Genomic DNA, 12055 nt, shown 5'->3' on the forward strand with positions numbered 1-12055 from the left:
AATACCATGTCTACGTTTGTTAGCATTAGAGCTGTAAGGCCAGGTCTGGAGTCTGGCACAGTGTGCTGCTGCATAAATTCTGGTGACTGATTAAGTCAAAGAAGTAACATGGAGTGTGGAAAAGGAGTGAGAGGACGTCAGGCTTCTGAGCCAGGAGAACAGACAGCATGGGTACCATTCCCTGAGAGGGGGCCCACGAGGAGAAGCATATTTGAAGTGGGTAAAAGACAGCAAGTCTGGCTTGGGTTACAATGAGCTGGCGTGCCTGTGGAACCTCTAAATGAAGATGAGCAGTCCAGGCTTCTGGATGTACGGGTTCGAGTTGAGGAGAAAGACCTGGTTGAACAGAACCATTTGGGACATTCCTAAGCATACAACTGATAAATAAAAGCCGTGGGATCAGAGGAGGTCCCCAGGACAGTAAGTAGGGAAAGAAGTTCCCTGGAAAACACAAACTTTTAAGGAGCAAGGAGAAGAGGAGCCTAAGAAAGAGTCTGCGAAGAAGTCACTAGAGAGACAGGGAGAAACCCAGGGGTGTGACAGGGACACTTTAAGAACGTGGTCAATAACGTCAAATGCTTCAAGGAAAATGTTTCCACCAAATCTGGCAATATGGAGGCCACTGGTGACCTTCACCTGAGAAGTTTTTAGTGGAACAGTGAAAACCAAGTCAGCCAGCAGTGGGATGAGATATAAAAGGGGAGTAAGAAGGTGGTCACAGACAACAAATGATGGGTGGTGAAGGCAGAAGAGAAGGGGGACAGTCGGAGGGGGATCCTGGGCCTTGGAATGTATTTTAAAGGTTGAAAGGAAAAAGTGATCAACAAAGGAAAGATCAAAATTATAGGACATAAGGAGAACTTAGATGGATGGAACTGTTACTGGGCCAGGTTGTATAAGCTTAATATCAATGCAAAGGTTCTACTCTTTCTTCAGACCTTCCAAAGCTATGGAAATTAGAGTGAGTCATGGCCTTCAGATCAGAGGCACCAGAAAGCGGGTAACAGAAGTCAGACCTACCATTGACTAGTCACCATTCTGCAGCTTTTGAGTTTTGTACTGTGTGTATTTACATTAAGAAAATAAATTATCAAAAAATTATTATTTAAGGTGAATTTCAGTATAATGGCAGGGAAAGAAGCCAGACTGCAGCAGGTTGAGAATGATTCAGAGAGATGAGAAAATAGAGAAATTACTTGCAGACATCTTTTTCAAGAAGGATCCCTCTATGGGGCCGGCCCAGTGGTGTGGTGTTTCTGTTTGTATGCTCGGCTTTGGCAGTCCGGGGCCCGCCGGTTCAGATCCTGGGTGCAGACCTACACGCCACTCATCAAGCCATGCCGTGGCACAGTCCCACATAAAATAGAGGAAGACTGGCAACAGATGTTAGCTCAGGGCCAATCTCCCTCACCAAAAACAAACAAACAGAAGCATCCCTCTGAAGGAGATGAGAAAAATAGGATTATAATAGTTTGACAAGATATCATGTGTTGTTCTGAAGAAAGTCAAAACTAAAGCATTCTGAATATTAATGAGAAAGAGTGAGTAGAAGTGAGGTTAACAATGCAGCTGGTAAAGGGTAACAAGGGAGGCAGCGCAAGGTCTGAAGAGGCAGGAGAGTTCGCAATTCAGAGTATGGAGAGGGTACATTTTCACCAGAAATGTCTTGCACTGGATGTGACGGGTCCTTTCGCCACGTGCATCCCCCTTTCTTCCTATATCCAGCCCAGGAGTAGAGGAGGAAGCTCTCCAGGCTGGGCTTCAACAGTCTAAGCCAATTGGCAAAATCCTGACGACTCTGACACAGTAATTGGTCCAGGAATGGGCATGTGACCTGATGCTGGCTGATAAGACCTAAGGACACATGCAGTGGGGCTTCAAGAAGAGGTTCTCACTCTTCTGGGAGGACAGCAGGAAGCCAGCCATCTCTTTGTCCTGCTCAAAACGAATGAGGACGCATGTGGCCCCAAGTGCTGCTGGCAGCCGTCCTGTCACCACAGGCGAACTACCTCCAGGATGAAGCCAACACTTGGATGAAGAGCAGAGATGAAGAGATCCTGGATTCTTGATGAGATCTCTGAGCCACTGGGTCAACCAGCCCTGAAGCCTGCCCTCCGTTTGGACTTCTAGGATAAAAATTACATTAAGCTGGGTTGTCCTATACTCGTACCCTGTAGCTCTCTCACTATGAAACATCCCTTCCACTGTGACAAGAGGAATAGACAAACAGGGAAGCAGGAATTGAGAGAATCATGCCTGATGGTTCCAGTTTTTCTCTGTAAAGTAAAAGGTGATCTAGATGCTAAGAGTGAGGAGGAAGCTGGGAGGAGTGATGATGACTGGAGCTGGCTGTTCAGGGGAATGCGAAAGAGAGCTGCCCGGGGCTAGTGGAGGGTGTGGCAGGCAGTGCTGAGCGCCCACAGGAGGGTTTTGAGACATTTCCCAGCTGCGAACAGCAGGAAGCTGTGCCACTCACCCAAGACCACCATCCTGTGGGGACAGCTTCTGGGTTCGCCCTAGTGGATCAACAGGACAAGAGGAAAAGGAGTTGAGGCATCAGCACGATAGCAGGTAAGGAGGTCGACTCCAGGGTCTAGGCCTGACTTGGAAGGGAGTGAGAGGAGGAAGGGGCTGTCAGTCAGGAAAAAACAAAAGGACAGACAGACCAGATAACTCATCGGATCAAAGAACAGGTACAGAGGAAGTGAGAGCACCAAGGAGATAATGCCGACAAAGGTCCTAGTGAGCAGCATTAATTGTCCTGAGAACAACACAGAGCAGGGCTCTGGGCCCAGCACCGCCCTCGCCTTGCTGCCTGCTCCACCCCTAGCCCTTGAGTGTTGTTCCAAGATTAACTGAAGTAGATAAATCCTCATCTCACTGAAGCTGGACAGACACAGATAAGAACTCAGGCCTAACTTTTCGACATCACCCAAGCCACATGCACATGGCAGCTTGGAGGGGAAATGCTTTCCAGGTCATGCCGATGTTTCTGAAAGCTCTGTAGGGAAAGACGACACTCTGTGAAGGAGAAATGAGGGACAGTGCAAGACAAGCATTCTTTAAACTGGTCCTTTTAAAGAACTCACCTCTGCATTCATCTTGGTCTCTTCCTCCAGCGGCTGTGAAGACAAAAGCAGAGGTTCAGGACTCTGGTGGCACCCGCCCCAAAATCCATGCAGACACTCCCCTTTGCCACCCCACTTCCTCCCCAACCACTTTGTCCCATTGGCCCCATCTTCCCCAAATGCCTCCACCACATTGTGCTGTCCAGTAAGGGTACACAGGCCAGTGTCTGATTCTGAGGGTGGTGGTGGCTGATTCCCCTGGGATGACAGGCAAGTACTGTTTTTCTAAAGAAGGACATTTCTAACCCCCAAGGTCCATCTCTTATACAGGGAGAGTAGTTGTAAACACGATGCCTCCATGTACTTAAAAGAATGATGCACTTCCCAAAGTGGGTGCTCAGAGAGGACAGCTCATATCTGCCTTTCTTTTATGGGGACAAGCAAGGCAGTAAAAATATGCACGTCTTTTTTTTCCTCCTAGCTGAGTTTCCAAAAGACTTCAATGTATGACATTAAAAGAACAGTTCAACAGGCGAGTCTGAACCATTAGCATTGAGGAGGAGGAAGGAGGGAGCAAACAGGCGAGCATGAGTCAGAAGGAATGAGAAAAGAGAAGGGGAAGATAAGGGGAAGCAGGAGAGAGAAGGAAAAGAAATAAGGAACTAGTGTGGACTAACAGTGGTTCCCAAGCTTAACGAACTCCTAGTAGTGCTTTCTGAAAAAGCGTACTTCTGGGTTCCACCCTAGAGATTCTGATTCAGGAAGTCTACAGGGGAGGCGAGGCTAAGAATCTGCATTTTCAACAGGCATCCAGGAGATGGTGTACAGTCAGTCAGAGAGCCACACTTGGAGAAACACTAGAATTGAGAGTAGAACACAGAGGCCCATAAGGATAAACTTTCTCATTCATTTTTCAGAGCTGTTAGAATTGCCACTTGATTTTAACAAAGACCTGAGCAGGCAATGGCAGGGTGAGTGGGTAACCAGAGGTGATGGAGAAAGGACTAAAGATGCCTCCCCAGTCCTTCCACCTGGGTGGGATGTCCAGGAAGCCAATGCAAATGACCGCTCCAAGTTCCAGGAGAGGAAGGAGGGCCCTCCAAGGCCTCGGGGAAGGAAAGGCTCTGGCAGCCCCTGTCCTTGGACCCAACCCTGCATTTGATCTAATTCTCTTTCAAAATATAGGAAGGATTAAGCATAGTGATGATAACCATGAGTGATAAAACTGAAATAATAACACCCGTTAAAAAAAAAATCTGGACTCCTGGCAGTCCTATGAACACCTGGGATGATCATCTGGTCTGCGTGTCGAAAATACTGTTCTCATAACTGCCCTCCCTTCTCTCTTCCTACTCCTCCTTCTTGCTTTCAGAGTGGGTCTCATGAGCCACCCTCCCAGCATACATGCTGTCTTTCCTTTTGCAATCTGGAGTCTTTTCATGTTTACTGGAAAATTTGAAAAAGGGAACTTGCTAGAAGACAAATCGTAAAAAGCAGAGAGTGACAAAATGGGTAAGCATTCTTCGCAGATTCTGAGAAGCTGATACCAGCTCAGCACAAGGTTGACATAAGGGAAGCCATATTGTAGAAAAGAAACCATATTATAACTTTGAATGACCTCTGATTAACTAACCCAGACATGCTCTGTAGATTTTAGGGACACTCCCAGCTGCTATAAGTTTCTAACTCTGCTGTTTTGAGTTCCTTAGGAATGTGATTGATGCGGGGTCAGTGAACCGAGGAGTCAAAAGAAAGATTTCTTGGACTCTCAAGGTCTGGCAGTAGTGCTCTTTTATTTAGAGAATAGTGTGGAATAGCATGGGGATAGGACCCATGGGCAGTAAGAGCTGCTGCTGCTGCTGCTGCAGCAAACATGGGCTGAGGGTAGGGCTAAATTTAAGGCACAGGTATGTGAGTTCTCTCTTTACAAGACAAAGGAAAGAATATGTAAAAAAGAGTTGTTAAAATGGTATCAGTGCCGGTGGGGTCTGGTTATTGGGTGGTCCTATAACTTTTAGATAAGAATCAGACTGGATTAAGTAAATGGCAGAAGCCACTACCTTAAATATTATTTTCAGCTAAAGACAAAGGAGGATGTTGGTGGTGGGGGGAGTCAGCTACATGAGGTTACCAGACAAACATAATAAACAAGACTTAAGTCCTTGTTGTCCCCATTAAGTTTCCAGAGATAAGCCCATCCCCCCTTCCTCCTGGTGCAGAGAGGGAGACACCCCCCACAGATGGAGACTTCCTTCACAAACGCAAATGTCTCTCATCAAAGGGCAAGCAAATTCCACTCCTCAGAGCCTCCTTCTCATCTGCAGTTTTTAACAGTAGCCAGCCTAAAATAATCTTCATCATGATGACCCCCAGGCAGAGAGTCAGTGCAGACGGCCATCATCAATGACAAGTGAAAGATCAGGGTATAGGGCGTTGTTCTGGTCTCTGATGCAAATCCAGTAAAACAAAGGACTATCAGGAACTGAGACAAGATGTCTGTCCCACCTGGAGATCAGATGGAGGCCCCACTGGGATTGGTCTCTTTTTTGGGGACTGTTAAAATTGGGTCATCTATACTTCCTATTCTTCTGGTTGGACACTTGATTACAAAATGTGCCTTTAATGTTGTTTGAAAACTGTTGAGCAAGGTACAAAATTCTAATAATGCAAAATGGCAACCTGAAGCTGGGAACAAGAGAATATTTCCAAACAAGTGCTAAACAGTTTCATTCCTCTAACCAGGATCTAAGCCCCAATTCAACAGGTAGTAGCTACATTAGTTGTCACCCCAAATCCCTCAAGACTGAGGAATGACCAAAGAATAGGAGGAATTGAAACCGGCAGAGAGTTAGCCATTGATTATTTTATTTATTTTTTTTTTATTAATGTTATGATGGATTACAAGCTTGTGAAATTTCAGTTGTACATTTTTGTTAGTCATGTTGTGGGTACACCACTTCCCCCTCCGTACCCTCCCCCCACCCCCCCTTTTCCCTGGTAACCACCGATCAGATCTCCTTCTCAATATACTAATTTCCACCTATGAGTGGAGTCATATAGAGTTCGTCTTTCTCTGACTGACTTATTTCGCTTAACATAATGCCCTCGAGGTCCATCCACATTGTTGTGAATGGGCCAATTTCGTCTTTTTTTATGGCTGAGTAGTATTCCATTGTGTATATATACCACATCTTCTTTATCCAATCATCAGTTTCTGGGCATGTAGGCTGGTTCCACGTCTAGCCATTGATTATTAAGTAGCTAGTAACTAAAGGTTTTTTTCCTTTTTGCAATTACTGATTATGGCTTTTAGCTGTTTGACCCACCCATTGTTAACTGTGCTGTTTAGGCAATATGCTATCTGACTCCCACTAGGTTCTCATAGATAATGTCTCCCTGGAGCCTGGGTCACCATGGTAATGGGTGTGTGAGCTGTTTTTCAGGAATCAGAACTCCTTGTCCACTTCAGGCTGGTTGAGACCACCAACTCATCAACTGGGCCCATGCAGATGTCCAACAGGCAACATTTTGCCATCAAGAGGCTAAAAACTCCACCCTCAGATCATGCTCCACCATTTTGTGAACACGCGTCCTGTGAAGAGGCATGAAGTCTGACTACACTTGCGCAGATCATCAATTACCTCACCTCTCCTCACCTCAAATCATCTGCCTCCACTTTTCAGACCACCTTGCTTCCTACCCCATAAATATCTCTGAATCCCTATTTCAGGGAAGCAGATTTAAGACTCATTCTCTTGCTTCCTCACCTGGCTGCCTAATGATTAAACTCTCTCCCTGTTGCAATCTTGTTGTCTTGGTGTTTGGCTTTCTGGGTGATGGGCAAAAACGAACCCGGTGCAGTAACAGAGTCAGTAGGAGTGTGATGTCTTCTTATGCATAAAATATCTCAGAAGGATATGCAAAACCAGGGGGAAAAGTCAGAAGTAAGCCAAGGAAGAGGGCTGGGCGACAGTCTGGACTGCAGGGGCTCTCCAGAGAAGGAGCCCTTCCCTACATAGATGCCCTCCCCAGCACTCTACTGTGTTTTACTTATATTCCTAATAACTTTAGTTTAAGTTTCCCATGGAGTTCACATGTGAATGGGGAAGTCAGATAACAAAATGCACAAATACAAGGAGGATGATAACAGTTTTGAGCCCACTTGTGTCAGCTACTTTATATGCACGAATCCTAATGCCTGAAACCTTGGCAAAAAAGCTAATATTCAGTCCATTTTACAGACGAGGTACCTGAAGTTCAGGGTGGTTAAAGCACTTGGTCTCTTAGTCAAGGCCTTGTGGGATGGCACTGTAATTTTCAGAGTTTCTGTTTCTAGAGCCAAACCCAGAACACCCCAGAGACCAGCTCCTGCCTTACACTCACCCAGAGGGCTTGTACGATAAATAGGAGACCTGGTGTTTGGTCCTGCTTTAGACCTGGACTAGCCAAGTGACCATGGTGAAAAAGGTTCCTCATCTGTAGGCTGAACAGTCAGACGTCATCTCTAAGTTCTGTTCCAGCTCTAAAATGCCCCGATTCCCAGAAAAGGAAATACAGGTGACTCTTAAAAGAAGTAGAACAATGCTCAACCTCAGTCATGATCACAGAATGCAAATTGCGATTTCACCCAGATGCTCTATCAGACTGACAGAGATCCAAATGTTTGCCACAGTGTGTTGGTCAAAGCATGGGGAAGAACACTCTGACAATATTGCAGAACTACAGATAGGTAGTATCTCTATGGAGGGCAGTTTAGAAACATCTATTAAAATTCCAAGGGCCAGCCCCAGGGGCCTAGTGGTTAAGTTCAGCGCACTCTGCTTCGGCAGCCTGGATTTGGTTCCCAGGGGTGGACCTACATCACTCGTCTGTTAGTGGCCATGCTGTGGTGGCAATTCACACATAAAAGGAGGAAGATGAGCAGCAGATGTTAGCTCAGGGTCACTCTTCCTCAGCAAAAAACAAAAAACAAAAAAATGAAATTACAAAATGTACACGACCTCTGACCTAGCAATTCCACTGCTTCCTATTTCTGTCTCCAGCCCCTAAACCACATTCAGGACAAACTGTTAAATTGCCCTGAGTCCTCTTGTAGGAATGTTACTAGCACTTATCCTCCCTTTCTAATGAGCACTTCCAGGAAAGCTTTCCTATAAAAATAGTCTATAAAACATTATTTACAAATTTTGCTGCTTTCCCACAGAATCTGGGGAAAGCAAAATAAAAGAAAATTAAAAAAACAATCTGGAGAGATGTATGCGCACGAGAAAGAATGCCACCTAGAAATCCTACTGCATCAGGCATCAGCGATCTACTTCCTAGGATGAACTGCACTGTCATTTATAAAGCACATTCAACTGGGGTATCCTGGCCAGATCCTCTCCACGCTCTTTCCCCATCAGTTTTCAACTCTCTTATAATAAAATGGCACTGTCGGGAGAGGCAGCAACTCCAGGCCAGGTGAGATCTGGGTCCACCTTTCAACACCGTCCCTGCCCCCAGCACACATCTTTCCCATCTTCCCCACTATACTGTCAAGACCAGTTAAAGTTTCAACAGAACCCAGGGAGAGCTTTATTCTTTATTTTAATATAGTCTAAAAGATCTAAGACCTAATCCTATAACAAGAAGATTTAGGTTGGTCTGTTTTATTTAAAAGGTTTAATATTTAAACGGTCAAACACTAAAAGGCTTTAAGTTGCTGACTTTTAGTGATACACTTAGAAAGATTTATAGACTTCTTTTTTAGATTTTTGACTTTTTTTTCTTTATTTGCATTTTCATTTTTTAATCAATCTAAACTGTATTTTGGTAATATGGCATAAGACCCTGACTGTACTTCTCCCCAAATAGTTGAGTTGTTCCCACATCTTTCATTGAATATTTCATCCTTTCCCTCAATGACTCATACTTAACTTCTTATGAATATGGTTCTTCTTTTTTTCCACTATCTCTGTTGTGTCATCGACCTCTACGCTCATGCCCATGATACACCGTTCACACGATTACGGCCTTACAATACAGTCATGTGTTGCTTAATGAGGGGGATGTGTTCTGAGAAATGCATCATGAGGTGATTTTGTCATTGGGCGACCATGATAGGGTGTCCTTGCACAAACCTAGAAGGTACAGCCCACTACACACCTAGGCCCCATGGAACCACTGTCAGCTGCGTGCTCCGTCAATTGACTGGGACATCGTTATGTGGTGCATGACTATACGTTTTGGCATCTGGTAGTTCAAGTTTTCTCATGAACGTGTTCAGGATTCTTACCTACTCTTGCTTGTTCAGATCTCCAGATTAATTTTAGAACATCTCTGTCAAGTTAAAAAAAAATTCCACTGGGACTGTGCCTATGATTGCATCGAATTTATAAATTAAATTGGGGTTAATGAATAAGCCTTCCCATCCAGAAATATATGGTGTGACTCTCTAGGAGCAGACACTTAAAAAGACACGACAAGAAGAAGAAGACTCTTGAGTTAGTTCCTGAGTTATTGCAAAATGACAAATAACGGCTCAGGCTGTTAAAGAAAAAAGTCATTGCTTTTGCATAAATAAGCTGCTTACAGCGATTTAAAGTAGGCTTCTCCTTCCCCCATACCTACCGCAGCAGCTCTACTACACACTGCTGGAGTCTGAGCTTTGACCCCAAAACATGATGCACGCAGGTGCACACAGACATGTTCTCTCTCTGGGGGATAAAGAGCCCGCCTGTGACTCAAGAGGCTGGAATTCTAGAATCCTAAACACGACACTCACAAGCTGTGTGACCAAGCCTGGGGCATGTGGTCTCCCAGTGCCTTGGTTTCTGCAGCTTGGTAAGTGGGGGAGCGGGGGGCAGTGCAGATGAACCTAGATAAAGTTAGATGACCCCGACACTCTCAGTGCTGACACACTATAATTCTAACCCACTTTACTTCTACTTTTTTATTCTCCTTTGGTTTAGCTTCCTTGGTGTGTGGATCGGTTTACTGGAGGTCATCAGCTTCTCTTCTAGTTATCTCAGAGGCAGACACAGGTAAACTAGGACAAGACTCAGGTCATCAGAGCTGGTGAAGCTGCTACCACTGAGGCCCCAGGCACAAAAGTGCCAACTAGGTGAGGCTCTCCTTGGCACTCTCCCGAACATAAGCCTCTGTCTTCCCCACACTGCCTTTCCAGCCCCTCCCACCTGCTCCAGTCCCTCCTACTCCTCCTCATCGCCACTTCTAAACCTTCTTCCTTTTATTGAAATTGATCTGGATATAACAGGAGAGAAATGAGATAGTAGGAGTCAAATTACTCTTACTAAAGAATACACGTCTAGTATATTTAAACTTGTGAGTTTAAATGTTTTTCACCAGGTTTAAAAAGAGCAGCTTAGTAACAAAATAATTGCAGAACAACGTGCAACTCAATTTCAAAGCTGGGTTGAGATCAGGAGACATTCTGGGGCCCTGCACATATTGTTAGGCATTGATCCCTCAGAAGGTCCAGGTCATAACCTTGGTCCCCTATTGCTGAAAGACTGGTTCTTTCTGGCCAAGCGCCATAAGAAACTATGAACCGCGAGAACAGCTGAGCACAGCACAACTGACAAGACGGGGGCGGCGGGGCAAAGGAACACAAATCTTCCACAGAAGCAAAACATATGTAGGTTTAACTCTTCTTTTTAACATTTTAAAAGTCAAAAGCTCAATAATGCTTTTAAAGATATTTAGAGAGAAACACATTTTCTTTCCTTAGCAGACCAATCAGGACTTTTACAGGCAAGATTTCACAACCTGTTGTGACCTTAATATCATTTACATAAATCACCTTATTCTCTACACTGAGCACATCATATTCTTTCTCTGTTTGAGTTTCCTATGCAGTTTTTTTCCAGCTTTATTGAGATGTAACTGACATATAACATTGTATAAATTTAAGATATAAAGTGATGATTTGATACAGGTATATATTTCCTATGCAGTCTTTTTGAGAGGCTGCAAATCCTCAGATTTCAGATGGGAAACTTTAAGGCCCTTTTAAACTCTGAGGTTCTATGATGTAGTTTCTGTAAGGATAAAGGAAAAAAGGGAAACAAAGTACAAGAAAAATTATCCTGTACAAGTGCAAGGTATGTATAAAATATCCAACTATTTATTCAAACACCAGCACACATATGTCTTAGTACACCAAACAGCACAATTGAGTTGAAATATGGAGGATTAAAAAATTTAAAGAGGGCCAGCCCCAATGGCCTAGTGGTTAAGTTCAGCATGCTCTGCTTCAGTGGCCCAGGTTTGGTTCCTGGGCACAGACCTACACCACTTGTCAGTGGCCATGCTGTGGCAGCAGCTCACATATGAAATACAGGAAGACTGGCAACAGATTTTTAGCTGAGGGCAAATCTTCCTCAGCAAAAAAACCCACACAAAACACAAACTTAAAGAAATCCTGCAGTAAAGTTGATCAAGATGGCAACACAAGAGGCCCCTGTGCTCCCTTCCTCCCAAAGCTGCATAGAAGGCACAGTTACACACAGAGAAATTCCCTCTGAAAAAGATCCAAAAACTAGCTCCCTTGCGAATGAGAAAAACTCACACCAAAACAGGTGGGAAAGGTTGAGACACACTCTTGCCATAAACCAAACCCCTGGTGTAACGCCGTACAATCAGGAAGGAACCTCCAACTCCCAGCTTCTCCCTGAGATGTAAAGGGTCTGGACCTCAAATCTAACACCACAACTTTTAAGACTCAAACCCTAGAGATGGGCCCCCAAAACACCTAGCTCTGAAAGCCAGTGGGGCTTGCATCCATAAAACCACAAGAGCACAGCAAACAAAAAAGGAGTTCCCAACAGGTGCATGAGCACTCGCCACAGCTATCATGGCAGGACTCAGCACAGAAGAAGCAGGAAAAATGCCCATTTGCCAGTCTTTCCCTTAAAGGGGTTTATCTGCATTGTTTACAAGCTGCTGCTTGACAGTCAGGCTCTAACGTAAGCACAGGTCTAGGGCCT

The 12055-nt window shown here is 44.7% G+C and overlaps 1 protein-coding gene and 1 long non-coding RNA gene across 9 annotated transcripts in view; one reads left to right on the forward strand and one right to left on the reverse strand.

The window, feature by feature from the left end:
* BLVRA (biliverdin reductase A) overlaps positions 1 to 12055 on the reverse strand; it is a 64598-nt gene that overhangs the window by 43348 nt on the left and 9195 nt on the right. For all 8 annotated transcript variants that reach the window (XM_014853722.2, XM_044770957.1, XM_070504317.1 and 5 more), the window contains exon 2: positions 3090 to 3122. In XM_014853722.2, the coding sequence (XP_014709208.2) occupies positions 3090 to 3122 (33 nt within the window). The remainder of the gene's footprint in view (positions 1 to 3089; positions 3123 to 12055) is intronic.
* Positions 1872 to 6870, forward strand: LOC139044561 (uncharacterized). The gene is made up of 3 exons (XR_011501592.1): positions 1872 to 2571; positions 4441 to 4580; positions 6512 to 6870. It is a non-coding gene; the product is annotated as an uncharacterized lncRNA (long non-coding RNA).

The sequence above is a fragment of the Equus asinus genome, chromosome 1, assembly GCF_041296235.1.
Source record: "Equus asinus isolate D_3611 breed Donkey chromosome 1, EquAss-T2T_v2, whole genome shotgun sequence".
Classification (NCBI taxonomy): Eukaryota; Metazoa; Chordata; class Mammalia; order Perissodactyla; family Equidae; genus Equus; species Equus asinus.